The 27,575-nt window shown below is 51.9% G+C and overlaps 1 protein-coding gene and 2 long non-coding RNA genes across 5 annotated transcripts; 2 read left to right on the top strand and 1 right to left on the bottom strand.

Moving 5' to 3' along the window:
- Positions 1-2,247: 2,247 nt before the first annotated feature.
- Positions 2,248-12,389, bottom strand: LOC102392771. Of its 3 annotated transcripts, none has more exons than XR_006543633.2 (5): positions 10,837-12,389; positions 7,530-7,637; positions 3,679-3,771; positions 2,591-2,674; positions 2,248-2,503 (listed from the first exon to the last, which is right to left on the bottom strand). It is a non-coding gene; the product is annotated as an uncharacterized LOC102392771 (long non-coding RNA). The 3 variants fall into 3 exon arrangements; XR_006543634.2 differs by having other exon boundaries at positions 11,406-12,389; XR_006543635.2 differs by lacking the exon at positions 7,530-7,637 and having other exon boundaries at positions 11,406-12,389.
- LOC123328656 lies at positions 10,169-11,481 on the top strand. The gene is made up of 3 exons (XR_006543636.1): positions 10,169-10,287; positions 10,856-10,879; positions 11,344-11,481. It is a non-coding gene; the product is annotated as an uncharacterized LOC123328656 (long non-coding RNA).
- A 275-nt stretch (positions 12,390-12,664) lies between the features above and the next one.
- Positions 12,665-18,594, top strand: PTGES2 (prostaglandin E synthase 2). Its single transcript, XM_006065405.4, has 7 exons — positions 12,665-13,331; positions 14,630-14,827; positions 15,508-15,566; positions 15,933-16,082; positions 16,348-16,548; positions 16,841-16,958; positions 17,952-18,594. The coding sequence occupies exons 1-7, from the start codon at positions 12,885-12,887 to the stop codon at positions 18,072-18,074; spliced, it is 1,296 nt and encodes a 431-aa protein (XP_006065467.2). The 5' UTR covers positions 12,665-12,884; the 3' UTR covers positions 18,075-18,594.
- The last annotated feature ends 8,981 nt before the right edge of the window (positions 18,595-27,575 follow it).

Genomic DNA, 27,575 nt, shown 5'->3' with positions numbered 1-27,575 from the left:
CAGTGGACAGTGGGGTGAGGGGCCAGGGAGGATGGTACAGGGAGCGGAGGAGAATAAAACCCTGAGAACACCCACTAAGGCCTTGGCCTGGCCACTGCCCCTCTGTAGTCTGATTCTCAGGGAGACCAGGTAGGGATCTGGGAGAGGTGTGAATTTCTGGGGACCTCAGCTGGAGGGAGGACCCTACCCTTCCCCCTTCTCATGACTCTCAGAATCATCTCAGGAGTGGGAACCCTCCATAGAGGCATGCTGGGCAGGCAGAGGATGCAGGGCACAGGTGTGGGTGCTCCCTCTGGGCACAGAGTCCCTCAAGCCTCAGATGGATACTAGCCTCCCCAGGGTCAGTGCAGCCTAACTGCCCTCCTAGGAGCCAGCCTGGGTCTGTCAGGATTGAGTGAACTATGACTCCTTGATCTCTATCCACACCCCTGGGAACCCCTGTCCTGAGACACTGTTATGAACTGAATGTTCATGTCCCCCCTGAAATTCATGTTGAAATCCTAATGCCCAGTACGATGGTATTAGGAGGGGACACCATTGGGAAGTGATTAGATCATGAGGGTGGAGCCTTCATGAAAGGGATTACTGCCCTTATAAGAGACCCCAGAGAACTCCATTGCCCCTTCCACCATGTGCAGACCCAGGGAGAAGATGGCCATCTGCAAACCAGGAAATGGGTGGAAACGGGCCCTCATCAGATACCAAATGGGCCCTCATCAGATACCAAATCTGCTACTCCCATGATCTTGGACTTCCCAGACTCCAAAACCATAAGAATTAAATTTCTATTATTTTGAAGCCACGTAGTCTATGGTATTCTGTTATAGGCTGATTCATCCTCCTGTCCACACCGCTGGGTCTCCCTGTCCTGGGCCCCCTTTCCCCTACATCAGGGGTCTCCTGCCCAGACACACCTTGGGCCTTCTCTCCAGAGCAAGGCTTCCTGATAGTGAATTTCATACTTTCAGCATCTTCTGCAATCTGGATAGGCTGCATACATGTGTGATTAGTCACTCAGTCATGTCTGACTCTCTGTGCGACCCAATGGACGGTAGCCTGCCAGGTTCCTCTGTCCATGGGATCTCCCAGGGAAGAGTACTGGTTCAATTCAGTCACTCAGTCATGTCCGGCTCTTTGTGACCCCATGGACTGCAGCACACCAGGTCTCCCAGTCTATCAACAACTCCTGGAGTTTACCCAAACTCATCTCCATTGAGTTGGTGATGCCACCCAACCATCTCATCCTCTGTCATCCCCTTTTCCTCCTGCCTTCAATCTTTCCCAGCATCGGGGTCTTTTCCAATGAGTCAGCTCTTCACATCAGGTGGCCAAAGTATTGGAATTTCAGCTTCAACATCAGTCCTTCCAATGAACACTCAGGACTCACCTCCTTTAGGATGGACTGGTTGGATCTCCTTGCAGTTCAAGGGACTCTCAAGAGTCTTCTCCAATACCACAGTTCAAAAGCATCAATTCTTTGTCGCTCAGCTTTCTTTATAGTCCAACTCTCACATCCATACATGAGTACTAGAAAAACCATAGCCTTGACTAGATGGACCTTTGTTGGCAAAGTAATGTCTCTGCTTTTGAATATGCTATCTAGGTTGGTCATAGCTTTTCTTCCAAGAAGCAAGCATCTTTTCATTTCATGGCTGCAGTTACCATCTGCAGTGATTTTGGAGCCCCCGAAAATAAAGTCTGCCACTGTTTCCACTGTTTCTCCATCTATTTGCCATGAAATGATGGGACCAGATCCATGATCTTCATTTTCTGAATGTTGAGCTTTAAGCCAACTTTTTAACTCTCCTCTTTCACTTTCTTCAAGAGGCTCTTTAGTTCTTCTTCACTTTCTGCCATAAGGGTGTCTTCATCTGCGTATATAAGGTTATTGATATTTCTCCTGGCAATCTTGATTCCAGCTTGTGCTTCATCCAACCCAGCATTTCTGATGATGTATTCTGCATATAAGTTAAATAAGCAGGGTGACAATATATAGCCTTGACGTACTCCTTTCCTGATTTGGAACCAGTCTGTTGTTCCATGTCCAGTTCTAACTGTTGCTTCCTGACCTGCATACAGATTTCTCAAGAGGCAGGTCAAGAGTACTGGAGTGGTTGCCATTTCCTTCTCCAGGGGATCTTCCTGACCCAGGGATCAAACCCAGGTCTCCTGCATTGGCACGAGGATTTACAGTCTCAGCCACCAGAGAAGCCCCTAGATAGGCTGAGAATTTCTCAAATCATTGAGTTACTACAACAAACAATCATTTATTGGCTTAAAACAACACATTCCGAAGGCCAGAAGCCCCAAATCAGAGGTTCACTGTGCTGACTCTAAGGTGTGGGCAGCCACACGCCCTCGGGAGTCTCCAGGGGACTGGTCCTTGCCTCTCCAGCACTCATGCATGGGTGGCCTCACTACTCCAGTATCTGCTTGTCTTCTCATCGCCTTCTCCTTTGTGCATAATCTCCCTCTGTTTTTTTTTTAACAAAACATTTTATTGCTAAAAAAAAAAGGAATAAATTATCTAAGTCTTCAGTGAGTCATAATGTTTTTGCTGTTGAAGGATTTGAAATATTTCAAAAATTACCAAAACCTGACGGAGACATGACGTAAGCAAATGCTGTTGGAAAAACGCCTACAGGCTCGCTTGATGTAGGGTTGCCAGAAGCCTCTGTAAAAAAATAAAGATAAATGCACTATGCCTGTTATTACTTTTTAAGCGAGGCCTTCCCTCCGGCAACCTATTTAAATTGCAACCACACTTGTTCCCCACCCAGCAAGCACTCTATCCCCTTTTTCTTTGTCGCCCTTTTATTGTTTATCATCTGTCTCTGTCCAGAAGAAGGTAAACTCCAGGAGGGTGGGGATTTTTGGCTATTTGGTTTTTCACTGCTCTATCCAGAGCCCTGTTAACAGTGCCTAAATGTAATGTTGGCACTCAAAAATGGCTGTTGTCCCCGGTGGTCCAGTGGCTAAGACTCTGTGTTCCCAGTGTAGCGGGGCCCGGTTCTATCCCTGGTCATGGAACTAGATCCCGCATGCCGCAACTAAGAGTTCAAATGCCAGAACTGTTAATAAGAGATCCCTCATGCTGTAATGAAGGTCGAAGATCTCACGTACCATAACTAAAGGCCTGGTGCAGCCAAATAAATAATTTTATTTATTTTTAGGTTGCACTGGGTCTTCACTGCTGCATGAAGGGGCCAATCTCTGGTTGTGGTGCCCATGCGTAGCTGCCCTGAGGCATGTGGAATCTTCCCAGACCAGGGATGGAACCGGTGTCCCCTGCATTGACAGGTGAATTCTTAACCACCCAGGAAGTCCAATAAATACATTTTTTAAATGGCCGTTGAATGAATGGAGATGTGTATACCTAGGACCCTCTGGATGCTGCAGCCCTTAACATGGCACTGCCTCCGAGTCATATTCTGTATTTTAAAACCCTTGAACCTGCAACAGATATTGCAGTCACCGTCTATTGTTTGTTTGTTCAGTCACCAAGTCGTGTCCGACTCTTCAAGACCCCATGGACCGAAGCAGTCCAGGCTTCCATGTCCCTCACCACCTCCTGGAGTTTGCCCAAGCTCGTGTCCTGTCTATAGGAGGACCTTTGGGAGATGTTAGTCCTGTGCTACCTGGGCATGACATCCTGTAATATAACCATCCTTTACTTACCTTAAAAACAGTTACGGGACTTCCCTGGTGGTCCACTGGTCAGGACTCTGTGTTTCCACTGCAGGGGCACAGGGTCAATTCACAGTCTGGGAACTAAGATCCACATGCCACGTGGCGCAGCCAAAAAAAAACAAAATAAAACACTGTTCTCATTCACTAAAGGGATCAAATCAGAATGTATCTCTTGAGTGGAAGCCGGGACTGCTCACACAGTTGCCAAATAAAATATGAGATGCACTGAATGCCTAATTAAATTTTGATTCCGGATAAACAACAAGTAATTTCTTAGTATAAGTACAACCCATGCAGTTATTAAGTGGGTGTCTTGTGTTTTTATTTGCTAAACATGGCAATGCTATACTGGCGACCGTCTTGTCCGAAAAGTTCTAGATTGGCTTCTCATGGCCTTTCTACAAGTTATTATCCTCGGGGAAGGTGATGGCAGCCCACTCCAGTGCTTCTGCCTGGAAAATCCCACGGACGGAGGAGCCTGGTGGGCTGCAGTCCATGGGGTTGCAAAGAGTCGGGCACAACTGAGCGCCTTCACTTTCACTTTTCACTTTCATGCGTTGGAGAAGGAAATGGCAACCCACTCCAGTGTTCTTGCCTGGAAAATCCCACGGACGGAGGAGCCTGGTGGGCTGCCGTCTATGGGGTCGGACAGAGTCGGACACGACTGAAGTGACTTAGCAGCAGCAGAAATGGAGGCAGGGAAAGAGGAGGAGGAGATGGCCAAAAGAAATTAGCGAGAATGCGACTCATTCTCATGGCCTCTGCTCATCTTATGAGAACACTCATGATGACATTTGGGCTTCCCTCATAGCTCAGTTGGTAAAGAATCTCCCTGCAGTGCAGGAGACCTGGGTTTGATTCCTGGGTCAGGAAGATCCCCTGGAGAAGGAAATGGCAACCCACTCCAGTGTTCTTGCCTGGGAAATCCCATGGACAGAGCAGCCTGGCAGGCTACAGTCCATGGGGTCACAAGAGTTGGACACGACTTACCAACTAAACCACCACCACCACCACCATGATGACATTTAGGGCCACCTGGATAATTTGAAAAACTTTCATATCAAATCCCATTTAATTAAAAATTTTGAATTGCAATATTCACTTTATTGAGGTGGTCTGGGAAGACCCCAATTTATTTAAAAAGCAAAGAAGTAAGGAAAGATGGAAAGAAGGAAGAGGCTGATCACCAGGTTAGGACACCTGTCTTCTACTATTCAAATATTGGTGAATTGTGAAAATAATTTTATTCTTTTAGAAATCTGAAAATAGAATGCAATTGATCATATTATGAATCAGGAATTAGGATATTGTCAATCTGCATGAAAGCAAAAAAACAAACAAACAAATAAAACTGGGCCATACCAAGCAAAAAAACAGCTTGTTTTGTTTGTTTTTGAAGAGAGTAACACATTTTATTTATAAACTGTAACAATCAGACATTGCTGCTACTGCTAAGTCACTTCAGTTGTGTCCAACTCTGTGCAACCCCATAGAGGCAGCCCACCAGGCTCCCCCGTCCCTGGGATTCTCCAGGCAAGAACACTGGAGTGGGGTGCCATTTCCTTCTCCAATGCATGAAAGTGAAAAGTGAAAGTGAAGTCGCTCAGTCATGTCCAACTGTTAGCGACCCCATGGACTGCAGCCTACCAGGCTCCTCCGTCCATGGGATTTTCCAGGCAAGAATACTGGAGTGGGTTGCCATTGCCTTCTCCTACTAGATAAAAATTTTTAAGTAGTAATAAAGAAAAAAATATTTAACTTAGTCACATCTGCAAAGCCTTTTTTCCAAATAAAGTTACATTTACATTTGCAGGAATTTAGACATAAATACCTTTGCGGGCGGCAGCGGGGGCGAGGGGGGGTGGTAGTTTTCAGCCTATCAGAGTCCCATGATCCATATAGATCTCTTTTCCCCACAACCCAGTCCTCATCTGTCCTGAGCCATCCACACCCCAGACTTGCTCACAAAGAGACTTGGGTTCATCTCAGGCCCTGGCAGCCTAGTATGTGTAGCTGCAGCTGGACTGCTGAGGAGCTCCAGGACTCAGCTCTGTCCAGGCAGGGTTCCTGGATGCCCCGGCAGGTGCTGTGGACCTGTGGCTGGAGCTTGGAAGCCCTGCCCTTCTGCCACTGTCTGCGCCTCCTTCTGCCTCCCGATGTTCCCTTTCCTGCATGGCTGATAGTTCTCACAGGCCCCTGGGGCACACCAAGTGTTTCCTCCCCGTGTGTGCTGTATTAGGAGAGGTAGGATAGGCTCCTCTGCAGACGACCTTAAAGTCCCCCCTTTCCCGAACAGACCCCTCCCATTTTTATCTATGAATTATCCCTCCCAGGGGCAGGGAGGGGAAGGGGCTGTTTCCACCAGCTCCTGCCCAGTGAGGGCTATTTTGGAGAATCACTGGAGAAGGTGCAGGGCCGATTTCTGATCTTGGAGCTTGTGGACTGGAGTTGGGCTACTGCCATGAAAAGTCAAAAGGCAAGGATGGACAGGATCAGACACTGCTGGAGAGCAGAGAAGGGGAGGCTATTAAGGGCAGGCAGGGAGGGGTGCCTGGTTCTCCTGTGGCCCGAGTGGACGTTGGGGTGTGCACCTTGGGGGAGGGTCCATTTGAAAAGCAAACCTGGTGAACGGCAATCTGTACACAGTGAAGGGCCCTCACTGACAGACAACCAGATCTAGTGTGAAATAGACTCTTAATGCCCTGCTGGGCTCACAAAAATCAAGGAACATTCATGGCCTTAAGGATGTGTTTTAGAATAATTAGAAAGGCCCCAACATCATGAGCAAATTGTCCAGAATAAAAATGTATGAAAGAAACCACATAATAAATCCAAAGAAAACAGAAGGAAGGAGAAAGTAAAGTTAAGAGAAGAAGTTAATAAAATATAAAGATACAATAGGAATATCAAAGCTAAAAAGTTGATTCTTGGAAAAGACTAATAACGGACTTCCTGGTTGAGACTGCTCTTCTACTGCAGGAGGTGTGGGTTTGATCCCTGGCTGGGGGGGTAAGATTCCACATGCCTCACGGCATGGCCAAAAAACAGGAAAAAGACTAATAACAGAAATTCAGAAAAATTTCTCAAGACAGAAAGATATAAGGCACAGATAAACAGAAATAAAAGAAGGATATAACTATAGATTCTATACAGATTATAAAAGAACAGGCAAATGCTACAGATAATGAAATGGGAAATTTCCCACTAAATTGTAACTTACCAAAATGGATTCAAGAAGAAGAAAATCTGAGTTGCCCTATAGCCATCACAGAAATCAAATCAATCATTAACAGATCTTCCCACAAATATCAGACAAGCAATATAAACTATGCATGTTCAAAGTGCACAATTTGACAAGTTTTTAAAAATAAAATTTTAAAATAGTTTGATTTACAGAAAAATTGTAAAGAGTTCTCATATATCCTGCACCTAGTTTTCCATATTATTAACCTCTTATATTGATATGATACACTTGTTACAGTTAACAAACCACCAATTATACATTATTAACTGAAGTCCATGCTTTATTCAGACTTCCCTTGGTTTGTCCATAATGCCTTTTTTCCTATTTCATGATCCCATAGTACATTTAGTTGTTATGACGCCTTAGGTTTCTTTCTGCTCTGACACTCTATCAGATTTCCCTTGGTCTTGATGACCTTGACAGGTTGGAGGAGAACTGCTCGGGTAGTGTTGAATGTCCCTCCACTGGGATTTCTCATGTGTTATCCTCATGGTTAGATCGAGTTTAGGGAGGAAGAGCAGAGAGGTCAAGTGCCATTTTTGCATCACATTCTATCAAGGGTACATACTATCAACATGATCACCTTGATGCTGACCTTGGTCACCTGGCTGGGGGTGAGTGTCGGGCTTCTTTTCTGCAGCTGCCCTTCATGCTCCTTCCCACGCCGTCCTCATGGGAAGGAGTCAACCCGCACAGCCCGCACCTAAGGAGGGCGGAGTTTTTCTCCACCTTCTTGAGGGCAGGATGTCTACACAAATTATTTGGAATTCTGCACAAGGGATTTTTCTCTTCTCCTCTATTTATTAATTCAATCATTTATTTATATCAGAATGGATTCATGGATATTTATTTTGTATTTTGGGTTATAATCCAATACTACTTAATTTTGTTTATCAAATTGTTCAAACTTTGGCCATTGGGAGCTCTGAGGCCTCCTGCCATACCCCATTCATTGTGGTTTTTGAGCAGTTTGTTAAGTTATGATATATATATATATATATATATATATATATATATATATACCCCATGGAACCACTGCGGAGGGCATGGCAACCCTCTCCAGTATTCTTGCCTAGAGAATCCCATAGACAGAGGAGCCTGGTGGGCTACAGTCCATGGGGTCACAAAGAGTTGGACACGACTGAAGCAACTGAGCGTGCATGGAACCACCACCAGAATCAACAGTGAACGTATTCGTCACCCCCCAAAGATTCCTCATGCTCTTTCCCTCCCGCCCTTCATCACACACTCCATACCCCACCCCCAGGCAGCCCTCAATATGTTTTCTGTCACCAGAGATTAGCTGGCATTTTCTAGTTGTATATAAAAGTGGAATCAAACAGCATATATACCCTATTGCCTGGCCTCTTTCATTCAGCATAATTATTTTGAAATTCATCTCTTTCCTAGGTTTTGGGTGAGATGAAGGGGCAGTGGGACACATGGGTAGAACCCACTGGGGTGGCAGAGAAGGGTAACTGGCAGGGTCAGAGGAGGTGGCAGAGCAGAGGCTTGGCAGTCATGGAGGGTGAAGAGGTTGGCAGGACTCTTGCATTTTCCCTTGATGATAGAGGCAGGAACAGAAGAGGAAAAAATGGTTAGGTGGGAGAGATAGCCAGTTGGGTGCTTGTGCCAGGATGAAGGTGGGGTTCCTGGGGGACATCCTGGCTGTCCCAGAAGCAGGGACAGGATAGGACTGCCCTGAAACCCCAGGCTGGGCATTCACAACACAGATGGTAACAGAAACCAGGGGAGCAAAGAAGTGGCCGAGTCCATATGCCTGGGACCTAGAGAAGCCAGCACAGAACCCTGAAGAACCAAACTCTTGGGGGAGGGTGCTGCAGAAGAGAGGGTGAAGAAAAACAAAAAGGGGTGGGGTCTCAGACCTACAGAGGGGCATGTGTCCGTCCAGAAGACTGGTCACTAGGGCCAGATACCAATGTGCCGGGAGCCACCACGGGAGATCCCACCCATGACAAGGTCATGTGGAAGAGATCTGATGAGCAAGGCTGATCAGAACTCAAGGGACCCCCTGAATCTGCTTGAGTATCTACCCCAAAACCAAAATCTGTCTGTCTTACTATTTTGTGCCTTTCACCAACTCTTCTGACATTAACAGGGGGCAATCCCCGACCACCTTTCTCTGGAAAAAGTCAACTTAGGGGTTTAGTTAATAAGTCTCCTGGACATGAAAGGAATATTTCTATTTTAACCCCTCTGTTGGCATTCTAGCTTGCCTGACAGGTTTATCCATACTCTTGCAATTAACACACAAGATTGTTCACAACTCCCCAAACTTGAAAGGCATGGGAAGCCAAAACATTCTAAAAGTCCTAATGAGCATAGAGTCCTTTAAGGGATGAAAAATTATTAGAATAGATAGTACTGGTAAAGGGCTTCATTATTGGGCCAATGCTTGCTGCCAAGTTCCCATATCCCTTTTCCATTGTGCACCTGGGAGTGCATTAGTTAACATAGTTGGAATATAAGAAAAACAAGCAGTAGCCTTGGAATTAACCACATCAGACCTTTGAGCTAATTGGTTCTTTCTTTGTTGTGACCCACTGCACCTTTGCTCCGTGAGAATGTAACTCTGTTTAGTACTTTCTGAGGCTGGGAGAAATAAAGAAAAAACACTTCAAAGGAAAATAAGTTTTCTGGCTGAGCAGCCCTTATCAAAAAAGGGTCATAAAATGTTCACAGGCCTCCAAGGCCAGAAGATAATGTACACAACATTGTTTATGGGAAAGGTACGCAGAAAAAATCCTGGTTTCGATAAAGACAAAACAGATGTAATGTTTGGGCTGACTCTGTATGACTTTGCATCTTTCATTTCCCTCTATGTACAAGTCAAGGTATAAAAGTTTCTTTTGAAAATAAAATTATGGGCCTCGCTCACTGAAGCTTGGTCTCCCCGTGTCGTTCTTTTTTTCCTTTTCTCTCTTTTTCTCTCTCTGTTCTTCTTTCAGGATGACTCCTTGGAACACAGTAGCTTTATTGGCTTTCTGTGTTAATCAAGGAAGATCAAGCCTCTGATCTCTCCGCTTTGCTATCCTTATCGCCTAAGCCATCATCCTGAGGGTACCCCTGATTCCTGCTGGGGCAGGACCCTGGCACCAATGGGAGGTCATGAAGGCTGGATCCTGGAATGGGGCTCCTGGACTGGCAGGATCTGGGCTCTGCCTGAACAGAGGCTCTGTCTTCTCTGCATGAGAGGCCTGGGTCTTGGCTATCTGTCCCCAGATGTTCCACAGCAACAAGGAAGAGTATGGCCATCCCCGGGACTTGCTCAGACTTGGGCTTAAGGATCCATCCAAATAAGTGACAGAGAGGAAGCTTTTGGCTGGAATGAGGTAAGGAAGAGGCAGTGTAGGGACCCAGGGCAGACAGCACTGGAAGATGGGCCATGAGATGTGGGTCTGCCCTTACGTCCTGCCCAATCTTGGCCAGGAGAACAAAAGGCGAATTTGCCAAGTATTTTGGTGGAGGACTGGGTTACTGGGTTTCCTTCTTATATTTGGCAAAGGTGGAACAAACTGCCAGGTGGGCAAAAAATGCTGCTACTGCTAAGTCACTTCAGTCGTGTCCGACTCTGTGCGACCGCATAGATGGCAGCCCACCAGGCTCCCCTGTTCCTGGGATTCTCCAGGCAAGAACACTGGAGTGGGGTGCCATTTCCTTCTCCAATGCATGAAAGTGAAAAGTGAAAGGGAAGTCGCTCAGTGGTGTCTGACTCTTCGCGACCCCATGGACTGCAGCCTACCAGGCTCCTCTGTCCATGGGATTTTCCAGGCAAGAGTACTGGAGTGGGTTGCCATTGCCAGGGGTCTCTAAAACACTGGCCTCTCAAGCTTCCAGACTCTTCCTATTCATTTCCCCATCTCAATGCAGGAGACACTAACCATTATCCTTATTTTACAGATGGGGGAACGGAGACTCCAGAAGGTGAGAAGGGAGCTGATAGTTCTCTCTCCTGACCCTCCCTCCTTCCTTTCCCCTGCAGTGCTGTGCAGGCAACAGGATGTTTTGTAAGCAAGTCACATTTGCCAGGGCTCCAGACCACTACCAGCAAAGGTGGCTAGGAATGCTGACGCCCACCCAGATAGACGCTCTGGCCGAGCAAAGAGGGTCCACGCCCAGCCCCGTCCCCTCAGGAGCCTCCGTCTCCACCGGGGCTGAAAAAAGTGGCTGAAGCAAATCCCAATCCCAAAGGGCGAGTGACCCTGTAGCGGCCTCAGTATCCCCAGCGGTAAAACGGGGCCGGTTCTCCCATGCTGCGGTTTCCAGGGACCTACTCGCAGGTGCTCGCCCCGGAAACTCCAAAAGGGCGGAGGCAGCCCCAGACCCACCCTGGGGCGGGGGATGGGAGGGCTCTGGGGTTCTTTCCCAGCCTCGATTCCCCTTCCCAGGACGGCATCCCCGAAAAAGCAAAAGTCGCTTCAGCAGCACCCAACCCCCCGCATCGAGTCACCGGCTTCCCTGAAGCCGTCGTCCTCGCCTTGCGCGCCCGCCTCCACCGGCGTGCCCAGGTCCCGACACTGTAGACACGGGCGCCACAAGGGCCCCGCGAAGATGGGACACGGCGACTGTCGCACAGAAAGGCCGGCACGGGGCAGAAGGTGGGGGCTGTGGACCGAACGCTGGACCGGAGGGGCGGGACGCCGTAGAGGGGCCCCCGGCCTCACCCCCACACGCTGGCAGACTCTGCCCCGGGTCGCCACCCCACTCAGAGCCGCGTCCCTGTCCCTCCAGCGCTTTACCCAGTTAGCCGAGCTCTCTGCGCAGGCCGGGTCTTCAACTCCGCCTTGCCCCGCCCACAAGCAGTTCAAGCCCCGCCCACTCATCGAGTCCCGCCCCTTTCCCGGTCCCCGGGAGGGGCCAGCCCTGGGCTGCCTGCTGAGAATTCTACCTGGTGGAGGCTCCAGCCCTCAGCTTGGGTGAAAGAGCCCGACAGAGGGGCGGGACAGCTTGGAACCCCCCATTCCGCCCCATCTTGCCCCTGGGGACCTGGGCAAATCGGCGACTCAGCACCTCCGGCCGGGCGAAATCCGAGACACTGGGTTTCTAAGGCCCCACTTGTGTATGGAAATTTTTATGGTTCGGATCACAGAAGAAACAGTGCATCGGCGCGGGAGGGCAGAAAAAAAAAAATCCTAGAGGCGGGGGAGGAGGTGGTGCGGAAATCCCGAGTCAAGGGAGTTCACCTACTACTTGTCGGGCTGGGCAGTTTCTGCCGCTCTCAGGGACCGGATGCCATGACGCTTTCCCTGATACTGTGAAGGGTTCAGTCTCTTTCGATTGGGTGCCTGTTATGGGTGACACTAAGGGCCACATATTAAAAAGCAGAGACATTACTTTGCCAACAAAAGTCCGTCTAGTCAAAGCTATGGTTTTCCCAGTAGTCACGTATGGATGTAACAGTTGGACTATAAAGGAAGCTAACCGCCGAAGAATTGATGCTTTTGAACTGTGGTATTGGAGAAGACTCTTGAGAGTCCCTTGAACTGCAAGGAGATCCAGCCAGTCCATCCTAAAGGAATATTTATTGTCCTGAATATTCATTGGAAGGACTGATGCTGAAGCTGAAGCTCCAATACTTTGGTCCCCTGATGCGAAGAGCTGACTCATTTGAAAAGACCCTGATGCTGGGAAAGATTGAAGGTGGGAGGAGAAGGGGACGACAGAGGATGAGACGGTTGGATGGCATCACCGACTCAATGGAGATGAGTTTGAGTAAACTCAGGGAGTTGGCGATGGACAGGGAGGCCTGGCGTGCTGCAGTCCATGGGGTTGCAGAGTCGGACGCGACTGAACTGAACTGAGGGCTACATGGCGAGCTGCATGCCTTAGTTCCTGCATTCGGCTCCGGGTCACCACCGAGACCAGTTACGTCTACACTCTAGAAGCCGGGGGCAGTTAGCAGATATCCTCAGGTGTTTCTTCGGCTCTGATGGGTGTTTTAAAAGTTGGGCGCCGGGGACTCAAGCTCAGTCCCACGAGGGCTGCCCACGCCCCGCTCGGCGTCACCGTCACCCCTGGCAACCGGCTGGCCCCGCCCCTTCAAGGGGAGCCAGAGCCAAGGCAGTCTTTGTTTCTCGCGCCCTTCCGCGGCGCCGGAGGAGCAAACATGGCCCACGCTGTACGGGCTCTGTGGCCCCACGGGCGCGCTCTGGCCTGGAGGCTGGGCGATCGGCCGGCGCTGGGACTCCACGCGCAGAGCCGGGCCGGCTTCACCGGGGCAGCGGGAGGCTCGGGCCCCGCCGCTACGGCCCGCAAGGGGGGTCCACGGCTTCTGGGGGCGGCGGCGCTGGCCCTGGGTGGCGCCCTGGGACTATACCACACGGCGCGGTGGCACCTGCGCGCCCAGAACCTCCGCGCAGAGCGCTCGGCCACACAGGTAAGCCCGAGGTAAGGGCTTGGGTAGCAAGCCGCACAGGTAAGGACCGAGCCTTGGGTAGGGGCCCTGGGGTGAGCGCGGAACCTCGGGACTTCTGGGAACCGGCGGCGTCAGAAATCACCTCCTCTGTCGCCTCTTGACCTTGAGCTAGTGACCTGGTTTTAAGCCCTCCAGCCCTCAATGTCCTCATCTGTGAAATGGAGCCTTAATGATGCCGCTAACTGGAACTGCCTCTGTTTTAAAGTCGTTTTACAAACGTGTTTTAAGACTTTTTAATGGGAAGATTTGTAAATCACTGAAAAGGGCAAGTCTCTTGCACGGTTTATCACTTTCCAAACATTTTTCGCCTCCCTACCCCTGTCTCCAAATCCTGAGGTTGTGTATTTATTAGTATTATTAGTGTTCTATTTTTACGAAACTGATGATGATAGATTCCAGGCCCTGAGACAAGGAACAAGGGTATGTCCCCCCAGGCAAGGGGATGATCCAGCTGCCCTTTGCTATGCTTTGTGCACAGTGCCAGCCCCCACCCCCACCACACATCCACAGGTGCCTCTTTCCTGAACCCCTGGGAACAGGATCAGGTAGATGGGGAGTGGAGTTCTCTGTGTCTCCCTGCCCACCCACCTCCATGGCCCAGCCTCAGTCTCCCATCTCTGAACAATGGGGGAGGGGGACCGCAGCTGTGACTTTCAAACATGAGTATGCGGCAAGCTCACCTGGGGCTCTCCTGCTCTATGAAGGCCAGGGGCCCAGATACCACCCTCTCCTGTTGGGCCTTTGTATATGAGTTTGTGCAAACTCTGGGAGATAGTGAAGGACTGGGAAGCCCAGCATGCTGCAATCCATGGGGTCACGAAGAGTCTGACACGACTGAGCGACTGAACGACCACCACCACCACTCGGAAACGCTGGGCTCTGCCCCCTCATCCAGATATGCCTTGGGTCGAGGGAGTAGGGGTGGGCACTTCCGAGTTGAAACAGTTGCATCTGGGGACACACACCTGCCGTGTCTGACATTCCCCTGGGACCGGAAGGAGCAGAGCGATGTCTGTCTAGCATTGGACAAAGATGAGAAGATCCCTCCTACACAGAACAGACTTTCTGCCGGGGGACCCCCCTGGACGGGCTTGAGCCTGAACTGTCTGCTGCAAGAGCCCTTCCCCACCTCCCTGCCACCCATCCCCCATTCCTCCCGAAGTTCTCAGAGACCCTGGAAAACTCCCCTGGGAAAGGTTTGCTTGGGGGCGGGGCCTGGGCACCCGGCTTCAGAAGTTCCTTCTCTGCTCCTTGTCCAGCTCTCCCTGTCCAGCCGCCTGCAGCTGACGCTGTACCAGTACAAAACGTGTCCGTTCTGCAGCAAGGTCCGCGCCTTCCTCGACTTCCACGCCCTGCCCTACCAGGTGGTGGAGGTGAACCCTGTGCGCCGGGCCGAGATCAAGTTCTCCTCCTACAGGAAGGTGCCCATCGTTATGGCCCAGGAAGGAGAGAGTTTGGTGAGCCTTGGAGAGCTGCCCCCTGCCCCAGTGTCCTGGGTTGTCCTGGGACACCCCTGAGTCGGGCCCTGCTCTGCAGCCCTGGGAGGAACGTGGGCTCTTTGAATTTCCGCTGAGGATTATAAACCAGTGAGTCTAAGGGAGGCAGAGTGCCACAGAGCTTCAGTGGGTTCTGAAGTCTGGGTGGACTGGATTCAAGGAGGGGCTCTGCCACTCCCTGGCTGTGTGACTTAGGATCAGTCACTTAGCCTCTCTGACTTGGCTTCATTGATCAACAGAGAACCGTACCCTCCGGGGTGTAGGACTTGGCTCCTAGTCTGTAGCTTCTGAGTCTACCCAGCCCCTCAGAGCCCAGGAGGTCATGTGGGTGAGGGCAGGGCTCAGATGCTGGGTCCTTCCCACCTCCTCCTGTCCATTAGCCACACTTGGGTCTCCCTTACACAGGACAGGCTTCCCTGATAGTGGGGACTGTGACCTGGGGGGAGGTAGAACTCAGTGAGCATCAGTTTTCAGGGCAAACCCCCAGGGACAGGGACACAACACCCAGGATCCCCTGACCAGTTCCTGCAGAATGTCTGGGTGTCAGGATTGTAGAAGAGCCCCTGGTGATCCGGCCAGTGGCCAGTCAGCCAGTCCCCACCGCCCCTCCCAGCCCTGATCTAAACCATTTTCTTCTCCAGCAACAACTGAACGACTCTTCTGTCATCATCAGTGCTCTCAAGACCTATCTGGTGTCAGGGTAAGGAGCCCCTGCAGCCAAGGCTGGCACCATGTCTCATGGCCTCTCCTGTCTCAGGGAGGCCTCCCCTGGGCTCCTCCATGGGAGTGGGGGTGGGGCTGCAGCTTAGATTTCCAGAATGGGTTGTGGGTGTCACTCTGAGATCCCCCCTTCCTCTCCTACGCACATCTCCCTCTGTCCGGGAGGTGCTTCCGGAGTCTGCCCCAAATCCCTCTTGCTGCAGGATCTCCTGTGTCACCCACAAGAGAGTGGGAAGCTTCTGCAGGTTGACTCAGGTCAGGGAGGTATTATTCATCCAGAGGAGGTGAGGGCTTAGGCTCCATGAGGAAAAGGGAGTCGGGGTAAAACTCTAGATGTCTCCCAAAGGCAACCCCTGGCGGACATCATCACCTACTATCCACCCATGAAGGCGGTGAACGACCAGGGCAAGGAGGTGACTGAATTCTGCAACAAGTACTGGCTCATGCTGGATGAGAAGGAAGCCCAGTGGATGTATGGGGGGAAGGAGGCCAGGACGTGAGTGGGGCCGGGGCTGGCCCTGGGGATGTGGGGAGGGGGTGGTCTCCCCTCCGAGGGGACCAGGCTGAGCAAGATGCTGTAAGCCGTGAGGGCTGGGGCTGGGCCACAGGTAGGACTAAGTCCCCTTGTGCCTCCCCCCATCCTGGGCGCTCGTACAGGAAGCCCACCAAGCCTGCCCTCTGCCCCCCTTGCCTGCAGGGAGGAGAGGAGATGCTGGCTCAGGAAGCCCACCTGGCCTGCCCTCTGTCCCCCTCGCCTGCAGGGAGGAGATGAAGTGGCGGCAGTGGGCGGATGACTGGTTGGTACACCTCATCTCCCCCAACGTGTACCGCACGCCGGCCGAGGCCTTGGCCTCCTTTGACTACATTGTCAAGGAGGGCAATTTTGGGACCGTGGAGGGCGCCATGGCCAAGTACATGGGCGCAGCTGCCATGTACTTCATCAGCAAGCGGCTCAAGCGCAGGTGATGGTGCATGCGTGAGTGTGTGGGTGGGTACGCGTGCATGCACCTGGGGGCTTCCCATCCCCCAGCATTAGCCCATCTGAGACTCAAACCCCAAAACTCCTGATTGCCTCCCCCACCCCAGGAGAAGCAGGGCTGGCCTTGGAGTCCAGTTCTGGGTCCCTGTCTTGTACCTTCCTCAGTCCCCCTCACCGGCCCCGAGAGCTGCGCTGGTCCCCAGGCCTTCCCGCGCTCCCCACCCATGCCAGGGTTTGGAATCCCCCTGATGGACTTCTTCTCCATCCCTGCCCAGGCACCACCTCCGGGATGACGTGCGGGAGGATCTCTACGAGGCTGCCAACAAGTGGGTGGCAGCTGTGGGCAAAGACCGGCCCTTCATGGGGGGCCAGAAGCCGAACCTGGCAGATCTGGTGAGTGTGGTGGTGGCAGGGGGTGCACATATTAGAGGGTCTCTCCTTGGGGGCCCAGGCTGGGAAAACCCAGGTATGGGCAATACCTGCATCTCACAGCTCCTCCATCCCAGGGGCACCTGGCTCTACTGATTGTCAACGGCCTAAGGAAAACGAGTGCTCCAGGCTTCTACCTAGCAAAAAGTACTGTGACAGGGTCTTGTTAGCCTGACCTCAGTGCCAATCCTTGAAGTAGTTCTGCCAGGGTAGAATATGTGGCTTGCAAGGTTCAGGTCTTGGAGTAGGTGATGGGGTCCCCTCTTCTAAAATCTCAGGAACTGAGGGTGGGGGAAGGGCATTTTCTCAAAGGAAACTCTGAATCGGGGGAGGGGGGTTGGTTTGTTGCCCAGAAAAGGGGATGTAGGTGCAGGACAGGCAAAACCTGCAACCAGCCCACACACTTCATTCAAAGCCCCACATGCAAAGCTGGCCCATTAGCGGGTGTCTCGCTAATCCTGCTGACTACGCCAATTGTATCGCTGATCCTGTTCGTGATGCCAATTGTCTTGCTGTTCACACTGCACTGTTTGCTGAGCCCAGGGGAGACAAGGCACGAGCTGAGAGGCTGGAAGAAAGCTCAGAGAGCCGTAGGAACTACAGACGCGTTTATTCGCTCCTGGCTGGCACAGCAGCCGTAGCCGCAGACATAACATAAGCTCACATAACACAACACAACCTCTGGGGCGTTCCAGGTGGAGCTTATATATGCTTACAGAACAAAAGTAGCCCGTGGCCCAGCGAGTACCTCGTGAGGCTCACGCGCAGTGCTGTAAGTGATCTCGGCCATTACATATTGATTATTCACAAAACATGGGGCAAAGGCGAGAGAGTGCGGGGCAAGAGAGCCTGACCACCCATCTTGGCTAATTTGCTGTTTCCCTAGAGTAAGTCATGGGGCTCTCAGAGAGGGGAGGTGATGGGCCGGTGTTGACACCCCTCTGTACCCACCCCCAGGCAGTCTACGGCGTGCTGCGTGTGATGGAGGGTCTGGAGGCCTTCGACGACCTCATGCGTCACACTCACATCCAGCCCTGGTACCTGCGGGTGGAGAAGGCCATCGCCGAGGCCCCCCAGTGAGCTGAGCCTCGTGATCCCTGCCGGGGGGCGGGGGCAGAAACAGCAGAAGATGCCGGCTGTGAAGGACCAGGGCCGCTGGGGCAGCACTTGGCGACGCTGAGGCACTGTGCAGTGGGGGACAGGATCATTTGGCCTCTTGCGCACCCCGCCCTGCCAGCCCCCTTGCTTCTAACACTGGACGTCTGCTGCGGCCCTGGGGGACAAAGCCCAGACTTGGTTTCCATCCATGGGGCATGGAAGGCTACCTCCCTCCACACCAACCCCAGGGGCTGACCCTCCCCGACTCCCTCCTGGGCCTCCCTACTCTCAGCCTTCTCTGGGGCTCTCGAGGCTGCCCTGTCTGTGCTGCGTGGCGGGAGTCAGGTTGGGCTCCTGCCCTGAGCAAGGGAAGCGGGGACCCTTTGGTTTTGGGAGACCCCCGTCCTTGGCTCCCTCTGGGTCCTGCAGTTCCCAGGTACCCCACCCCCACACTGGGACTGTATATCATATTTGCAATAAAGAAAAGGTTTGCGGCTCCCCACATGGTGGCACTGTAGTGGAGGTCAGTGCAGGTTAGGGAAGGCCGCCCTGGCCGTTAATACTGTTTGTCCAGGGCTTAGCAAGGGTCAGGCCTGGGTGAAAGGCTCAGTGGGCTTTGTGTCCTGGAATCCCTGGGTTCGTGGCCACGGAATGCTCAGCAGGGAGGTGCAGAGATGGCCTGGGGCATGGGTCCGGTTTTGCTCCCCACTGACTGTGGGACTCTGGGCAGGGCAGCAGCACCCCTCTCTGAGCCCGAGCCTCCCCCTCTGTCAAGGGGGCTCAAGGATGGCCCCCACCTCCAGGGACAGTTGTAACGGCTCAACCGCAAGATGCAGGTCAGTGTGTGGAAGGATGCCCGGCTTAGCGGGGGCTGGAGTTGTTCCAGTCCTGCTCTACAGACCAGGAGACCAGGGATCAGAGGACACGGGGCCCTCCTGGCCACCCAGGGCTTCAGTCCCAGGCCTGGGACTTCACGGGATGGACGGTAGGACAGGAGTCTATAGAGAGAAGCAGCTCTGGGAATAAGGAGGGGCTGTGGGGCCCCTGCTCTCCTGGTTTCAGCAGATGATGGGCATGCTGGTCCGCCGAGGTTGCCCTCCAGAGGCTGGACAGACAGCCAGTGAGCTGATCACTATGTGCTGTGCCCTCCCTGTCGGGGAGTGATGGGCCAACTCCCTCAGATCCCCCCAGGAGAGTTGAACCTTTTTCTTTAATTTTTTTTAAAACATAGAAATAATTCATGGTCTTTGTATTAGCACATGTTCAAATAAGGTTGGTGATGGACAGGGAGGCCTGGCATGCTGCAGTCCATGGGGTCGCAAAGAGTCAGACAAGACTGAGTGACTGAACTGAACAGATAAGGCAGCACGGACCTTAAGCCCTCCGGAGGCAGACAGTGCCATGTGGGGAGGCAGCGGCCTCAGCTTCTGCAGGGCTGTCCGCCACCTGCTTGGTTTGGTTCCCGTTGTGAGCATCTGCCCTCGTCACCCTGTCACATGGGCTGGGTCTTCGCGTCTGCTCCTGTGGGAGGAAGGAGGGAAGCTGAGGCCTGACGTCACACCGCACGTCTGAGGGATGAGGAGCCGTGGAAGCCACCTCTGAGGGGCCAACAGGTGTTCGGGTCTCCAGTCACTGCTGGCCGGGATGCTGCTCCCCCTTCACCGATAGGCTTTTAAGTCCCCAAGGGGCCGGTGATGGCTGTAGAGCCTCCCGCAGCAGGGCAGGAACTAGGCCAGTAGCTCCATGATGCGCTGGGGGAGGCCTTCCTATATCCCTTCCCCTCCCTGCTTTCCTTCTCTTCACAGACGGCCTTTTCCATGTCACCCGCCCAGAATTACTTGGTATTTTTCCAGCTGTTCTAGGAGGCTGGCTGGCCTTTCTCTGTCTCAATCCCAGAATCCCCAAAGGGAGCATTGGATGTGACCCGCTCGGGATAAGGCGGCCACCTTCAGTCCATGATACTGTGGCCCGGGGAGGGTCTCACGTCTCACAACCCCACCCTGTGCTCCTTACCTTTTCTGCTCCTGCTGAATCCGGTGATTGGGTCTCCCAGCCTTGGCTTCCTCGGGAGGCCTGGCCTAGTTAAGGAGACCCCGTGGTGCAGGCCAGACCCCAGCTGCTCATCGCCACACCTCTCCTCGTGTTGGCAGAGATGTTTTCTTCTGACTTTGCGTTTCTCAGAGGAAGATCTGGTTAACGACAGAGCAGCCATCCTGGGGATAGGGGCCTGACTCCTCACTGCGGCTTCATCCCTGAGGTTGCTGCAGGCGGAGAGGAGCCTGTCCATACCTCCTAACCTCACCCACCTCCTCTAAATGGTCACCTTGATGAAAAGTCCAAGTTCCTTGGACTTTTAGAACCACTAATTAGAAGTTCCCTGTGACAGGGACTTCCCTGTGACAGGGCCTGGATAATGGCCAGTCAACGCAAGGCCACCAATGCAAGGGGCCCCGAGTCCTGCTTCTGTCAGAGTATTCTCCCCAGAGGCGACAACCTTGCCTCAGTTGCCTTTTCCCATAATCGCCAGAGGGCGGTAAGAGGACGCAAAGCCCAGAGGAGCAGGTCGTAAGGCCTGGTGCTGCCACCTTGTGGCCAATCCTGGGATCGCATCTTTGGGCTATCTTCCTTCTCCAAGGACTCTTACTTGCCCATCTGGAAAATGGGCTTCCTGGGGAGCTCAAATGGTAAAGAATCTGCCTGCAATGCAGGAGACCTGGGTTTGACCCCTGGGTCAGGAAGATTCCCTGAAGAAGGGCGTGGCAACACACTCCAGTATTCTTGCTGGGAGAATTCCATGGACAGAGGAGCCTGATGGGCTGCAGTCCATGGGGTCACAAAGGGTCGGACAGGACTGAACGACTAACGCAACAAAAGTGGGGTTAACATGCAAGGGTCTGAAGATGAGTGGGTAGGGAGAGTCACGCGTCTCAGGGGAAAGAACTGCAAGCCAGGAACCCTTGCCCCATTTTGCTCAAGCTCAGGTAATGGTGAGTGCCCTGTGGCGGTGGTGGCAGCAGCGGGTTTGAGGTGGGAACTCTGTACTCTGTGACCTTGGGCAAGCCCTTGGAGGTCAATTACCCTTCATGAGGTTGTAATCGGGGATGGGAAGGTTGCACAAAGTTGATGTGCACTGTTGATGGGTGAGGGGTGTTTTTCTGCAGCCAGTGAGGTACTGTTTCTTCTCAGAACACACTCCAGCTCTGTTTCCATCTGGGCTCCTGCAGTTCACAGCTGAGAGCTACTGTTTCCAGACAAGAGCTCCAGGAAGTAAGAAGGGGAGAGTCCTGAGACTCTGCAGATCAGGAGGGCTCCCAGGGGAGAGCGAGCCACAGCAGAGGCTTTAAGGATTAGGATTCTGGGTTGCTTTTTTTGTTAGATGGTTAAATTTTAAAATTTCATTTTTATTATACAAATAATTGTGTATTGTGCATAAACAGATCTTGCAGAGAAGCAAAAAGATGATACCAATTATTTATAGACCCATCACTGAGATTTAAAATTTTTAAAAACAATTTAAAAATTCAGGGTGCTTCCTTGGTGGTCCAGTGGCTAAGACTCCTCACTCCCAATTAAGGAGGCCCAAGGTCAGTCCCTGGTCAGGGAGCTAGAGCCCACATGCTGCAACTAAGAATTCAAAGATCCTGCATGCCACAGTGAGGATCCTGTGTGCTGTAACTAAGACACAGCAAAGCCAAATAAATACATATTTAAAAAACAAATACAATAAGAAGAACTTAAAACCATGTTTTTTGGAGAATAGCCTTCTAGTATCTTTTTGTAGGCTGCATTTAGTGTGTGTGTGTATATATATATATATAGACATAAAATATCTTACATTTTTACATATATTTATATTTTACATATAAGTATTTATATGTATCCAACATATAAATGTTGGAGAAGATTCTTGAGAATCCCTTTGACTGCAAGGAGATCAAACCAGTCAATCCTAAAGGAAATCAAGCCTGAATATTCATTGGAAGGACTGATGCTGACGCTGAAACTCCAATACTTCGACCACATGATGTGAAGGGTCAACTCATTAGAAAAAACCCCGATTCTGGGAAAGATTGAAGTCAGGAAGAGAAGGGGATGACAGAGGATGAGGTGGTTGGATGGCATCATTGACTCAATGGACCTGAGTTTGCATAAGCTCCGGGAGATGGTGAAGGACAGGAAAGCCTGGCGTGTTGCAGTCAATAGGGTCTCAGAGTTGGACATGACTGAGCAACTGAGCAACAACAACAAATGTATCCCACAGTTGGTGGAGGTTTAGTTGCTCAGTCTTGTCTGACTCTTGTGACCCCATAGACTATAGCCCGCCAGGCTCCTCTGTCCATGGGATTCTCCAGGCAAGAATACTGGAGTGGGCTGCCATGTCCTTCTCCAGGGGATCTTCCCAACCCAGGAATCAAACCTGGGTCTCCTGCCTTGCAGGGTTTCTTTACTGACTGAGCTACAAGGGAAAACCCTCCAAGAGTTAAATAGGGCCTATTTTGTGGCAAGCACTGTTTTAAGCACTTTACACAGCCTTTTAATATCCCTCTGAGGTAAGTACAAGTATTCCCATTTTACAGATGAAGAAACTGAGGCATCCGATTAAGTGAATTGCTTGGTGTCACACAGTAAAGAGCACAGGAAGGATTTGCACCTAGATTTCCAGGACCCAGAAACAGTGACCTTAATCAGAATATTATGATATTCCTCTCTCTAGAAATATTTTTTTAAATAAAAATTCAGATCACAATGTATTCCAGATCAGCAAGCATTCTCCCTCACTGTTTCTAATGATTGCTCCGCTGTATGCCACGGCTGCCGAATTTATTTAACCAGTTGGATGGGAAGGATTTGGACGGGCAGAAGTGTCTAACAGAGAACAGGGCTGATAGTGGTGGGGGGATGGGGTAGTGGGCTAAATAATGACCCCCAAATATATCCAGGACCTAATCCCTGGAAGCTGGGAACATTACCTTATGTGGCAAAAAGACTCTGTTGATGTGATTAAATTAATGATTTTGAGATGGAGAGATTTTCCTGGATTATCCAGCTGGGCCCTAAATGTAATCACAGTCTGCTTATCAGATGGAGGCGGAGGGAGCTTTGACTGAAGAGATCTGAGAACAGAAGTGAGAGGCTGGAATGATGCCAGGAGGAGGTCACAAGTCAAGGAGAGCAGCCGGTCTCCAGAGGCCGGAAGAGGCAAGAGATGAATTCTCCCTGAGAGCCTCCGGAAGGAAGCACCCTGTGGGACACCTAGATTTCAGTCCATTGAGATAGACTTTGGACTTCCGGCCTCTAGGTCTATTGGGAATAAATACGTGCCGTTTTAAGATGCCGCGTTGATGGCGATTTGTAACAGCAGTCTTTGTTGTTGCTCAGTCGCTGTGTCCAACACTCTGCACCCCACAGCCTGCAGCACACCAAGCTCCTCTGTCCTTTAGAATCTTCCAGAGTTTGCTTAAACTCATGTCCATTGAGTTGGTGATGCCATCTAACCATCTCATCCTCTGCCTCCCCCTTCTCCTTTTGCCTTCAATCTTTCCCAGCATCAGGGTCTTTTCCAGTGAGTCGGCTCTTTGCATCAGGTGGCCCAAATACTGGAACGTCAGCATCAGTCCTTCCAGTGAATATTCAGAGTTGATTCCCTCTAGCATTGAGTGGTTTGATCTCCTTGCAGTCCAGGGGACTCTCAAGAGTCTTCTCCAGCACCACAATTGGAAAGCATTAATTTTTTGACACTCAGCCTTCTTTAAGGTCTAACTCTCACATCTGTACATGACTACTGGAAAAACCATAGTATCGACTATATGGACCTTTGTCAGCAAAATGATATCTCTGCTTCTGAATATGCTGTCTAGATTTGTCATAGCTTTTCTTCCAAGGAGGAAGTGTCTTATTAATTTCCTGGCTGCACTCACTGTTTGCAGTGATTTTGGAACTTAGGAAAATAAAATCTGTCATTAGGAGACTAATACAAACAGTACAGTCAGGCAAGACTAAATCTTACTACAGTATAGTCAGGGAAGAGAACCAGTTACAGGGAGCCAAGTGCCAGAGGCAAGTCCTGGCTCTGTGTCAGTGTATTCTCAATAAGTTGTATTCCCAGCAATCAATAAATGGACACACGTAAAAAAAAAAAATGCAGGGCAGGGGTTGGGCTCTTTGATGCAGTCAGGGGCCCCCAGCAAACTGGCGGGTGTGGGTGGAGCCAGCTCAGGGCCTTCACAGCTGCTGTGGAGAGATAGTCGTTCCTCCTGGGCCACAGGGACCATGCGGAGTGGTGATGGGAAAAGGCCCAGAGAGCCCATTCCTTTGTACTCCCCATGCCCCCTCTCCGGCGCCAACCTCGGTGTTATGGAAACTGAGATTTGGAGAGGCCTGGGGGCCTGGGGCAGCCCTCTGGCCCACCTCTGGCCTCAGTCTCCTCACTCCTGGTTCCTCCCTGCCCTCCCACTGGCCTTCTTCCCACCCAGCACTGGCAGCCTCTCCAGTCCCTCTGATGGGGCCTCGCTGGTCCGCTCCTGCTTCCTTGCTGGCCCTGGGCGGCAGAGACCAAGGTCCATGCTTGGGCAGTGGGGCCCGGAGTGCAGGCTGCTGCTCCTCTCACCCTTCCCCTACATTCCAGTCCGCTGGGACTGCTGAGAGGGGGCCTGGGGGCAGCCTGGCTGCGAACCAAGGTGAGAACCGGGCTTGGGGCTTCCGAGTCAGCAAAGCTGTTTTGAATCTTGGTTCAACCTATGCCCTTTAAAAAGAAAAAGAATATATGTATGTTTTAGCTGAGTTGTGGTTTGCAGGATCTTTGTTTCCCGACCAGGGATTGAACCCTGGACCCTCCACATATGAGAATGCAGAGCCCTAACCCCTGGACCACCAGGGAATTCCTAACATTTGCCCTTTGGATGAATCTGGTGTTCCTCCTGGCCCTGAGCTGTAAGGCAAATACCGTGCCCATCTTCCTCATGAGGAAACTGAGGCTCAGAGAGGCATGAGACTTGCCTAAGATCACACTGCCAGGTGCCAGGATTCAAGCACAGCCCTGCCTCACTTTCCCCCAGCTCTCTGGGGCCTCCTGGCCGGGAGAGTGGCCAGGGACCAGGTGTCACCTACCTGAGGTCAGGCAAGGAGCCCCTGCCCCTCAGTGAAAGTTCCCTGCAGGTGAGTCGTGGTGTGGGTCCAAGGCTGCCAGGCCTGGTGTCGGGGCAGGGACCAGCCATATCTTCACCCCCAAGCACACAGCCAGAGTGGGTCACTCTCATCTGCTTCAAGGTCTTGTCACCTGTTCCCAGGGAGGCCCTGGGCAAGCCCCTGCCCCTTCTGGGGTCTTAGTTTCCACGTCTGTAAAATGGGGACATGGCAGCAGCCCTTGTCCCGTGTGCACAGAGCTGCAGCTCAGCGATGGCACTCCCGGGACTGAGATGAAAGTGTCTCGCTCCAGGAAGGAAGCGCACAGAATATGGGCCAGGTCTCCCCACCCTCCCACACCACCCCACAAAGCCAGAGATCCCAGGCCTCCTCAGTGGGGGCGGGGGGTGGGGGCGGGGGAGGCAGGGGAGGAGTGGAATGAAAGAGCATTTAGGGGAAATCACTCTGTGTTTGGAATCCAGGATGGGGCCAGGGCACTGCAAGTGTTTAAGGACCAGCCATTTCCATTTCCTGTCTCGTTTCAACTTCCCAACAGCCCTCCCAAGGCGCGTCTGGAGGTCGGAGGTCTGGAGTGTGTCTCACTGGGCTAAAGTCAAGGTCGTCCTCAAGGCAGCGATCCTTCTGGAGGTTTTCTGGGAGACTCGACCTTGCCTTTTCCAGTTTCTAGAGGCCACAGGAATCTTTAACTCGGGGCTCCTTCCTCCATCTTCAAAGCAAGCGGCCCGGGCTGAGTCCTTTGTCCAGTCTCCCTGGCTCTCTCCCTGCCTTCCTCTCCCACAAGGAAGCATCTTGTTATCTTGGGTCCACCTGGATAATCCAGGCTACTCTCTCTCCCTGTTTGAAGGTCAGCTGATTGGCAAACTTAATTCCATCTGTTACCTTAATTAGCCTTTGCTTGCCTTGCCACCTAATGCACTGGTTCTGGGGATTAGGACGCGCATGTCTTTGGGAGGGGATGTAATTCTGCCTCCCACATGACAGGACGTGTGCATGGATTTTATCCAATGACGAACTACTCGTTAAGCCTGTAGTGGGTGCCGGGCACGTACTGGGAACAGCATATGAGAAAGTCGATCCTCTAGTTGGTGGTGAGAAGTATGAGGGAGAGAAACAAACGGGGTGGTGAATGAACTGGGCTGTGGAGGGAACAGGGCTGCTCCTGTAAGATGGCCAGGGAAAGCCTCCGTAAGAAGGTGACATGTGATTAAAGACTGGATGGAGGAGACTCCCCTGGTCCAGGGGCTGAGGCTGTGCTCTCAAAGCAAGGGCACTAGGTTCGATTCCAGGTCAGGGAACTAGCTCTCGCATGCTGCAACTAAAAGATCCTGCATGCTGCAACTAAGACCCGGGGCAGCCAACTAAATAATTAATAAGATTGGAAGGAGGGGGCAAGGAACAAAGGCGGTAACCACAGAAAGGTTGGCTTGGTGACCTATATTGTCACCCACCTCCCAAATCGAACTTCTGTGCTGGAGGAGCCGCTCTCCCAGTGAGTGGGACCGAGCACCTGGGAACGTGGGACCCGGCCACCGTCCCAAGAAGCCTGGATGGGGCGGCTGGGGGGACCCAATGCTTGGGAAACGGTTTATGCCCGTTGCCCTGGTAACAAGGTGACGCACATGGCGTGTTACTTTCCTAGCTGTAACAAACCACCCTGAACTTGGATGGCGGAAAACAATGGAATGGAATTCTCTCAGTGCAGGAGGCCAGAAGCCAGAAACCCCGGTGCCGGCGGTTTGGCTCCTTCTGGAGGGTCTGAGGCAGAAAGCGTGGCTGCCTCTCCCCTTGCCTCAGACACCCTTGGTGTCTTGACGTGTGGATTCATCACGCTCTTCATTCACACGGTGCTCCTCCGTGTCCAGATTTCCCTCTTCTTGTCTTTGGACTTAGGGCCCACCCTCACCCAGGACGACCCCATCTTGACTTGAACACTTCTGCAAAAACCCTGTCTCCAAATTAAGCGACATCTGAAGTTCCCAAAGGACATAAATTTGGGGGGTGTGGAGTGGCCCCTGTTGGGCCCAGCACAAGTGGCATATGCATTTCACACACGAGGCACACTCTTGTGCCCCCTTACGGCCTCTGAAAGCCAGAGCCCCCTGGCACGTTCCCTAAGCTGCTTCATAGTGCACCGCTCCACCCCACCCCTACAGTGGCACCCAGGGCTTGTTGGGGGACTGGGGTGTGGACTTATTTAATGAACACTACTTTGCACTGGGCACGGTCTTAGGTGCTGGAGGTACGGCTGCAAACATTCCGTTTCCACAAAGCAAAAGAGTGTTGGGGGGCCCCCCAGAGGGATGGGGAGGAACCAACTCTGCGGCTGGAGAGGGGCAGCCA

The sequence above is a fragment of the Bubalus bubalis genome, chromosome 12 (genome assembly GCF_019923935.1).
Source record: "Bubalus bubalis isolate 160015118507 breed Murrah chromosome 12, NDDB_SH_1, whole genome shotgun sequence".
In the NCBI taxonomy this organism is placed as follows: Eukaryota; Metazoa; Chordata; class Mammalia; order Artiodactyla; family Bovidae; genus Bubalus; species Bubalus bubalis.
This window is presented reverse-complemented; position numbering and strand designations above follow the sequence as displayed.

Coding starts and splice junctions, on each gene's coding strand:
- PTGES2 (XM_006065405.4), top strand. CDS start 12,885: ATGGGTGTTTTAAAAGTTGGGCGCCGGGGACTCAAGCTCAGTCCCACG. Junction 15,567..15,932: donor AAGACCTATCTGGTGTCAGG/GTAAGGAGCCCC, acceptor TGTCTCCCAAAG/GCAACCCCTGGCGGACATCA. Junction 16,549..16,840: donor AGCAAGCGGCTCAAGCGCAG/GTGATGGTGCAT, acceptor ATCCCTGCCCAG/GCACCACCTCCGGGATGACG.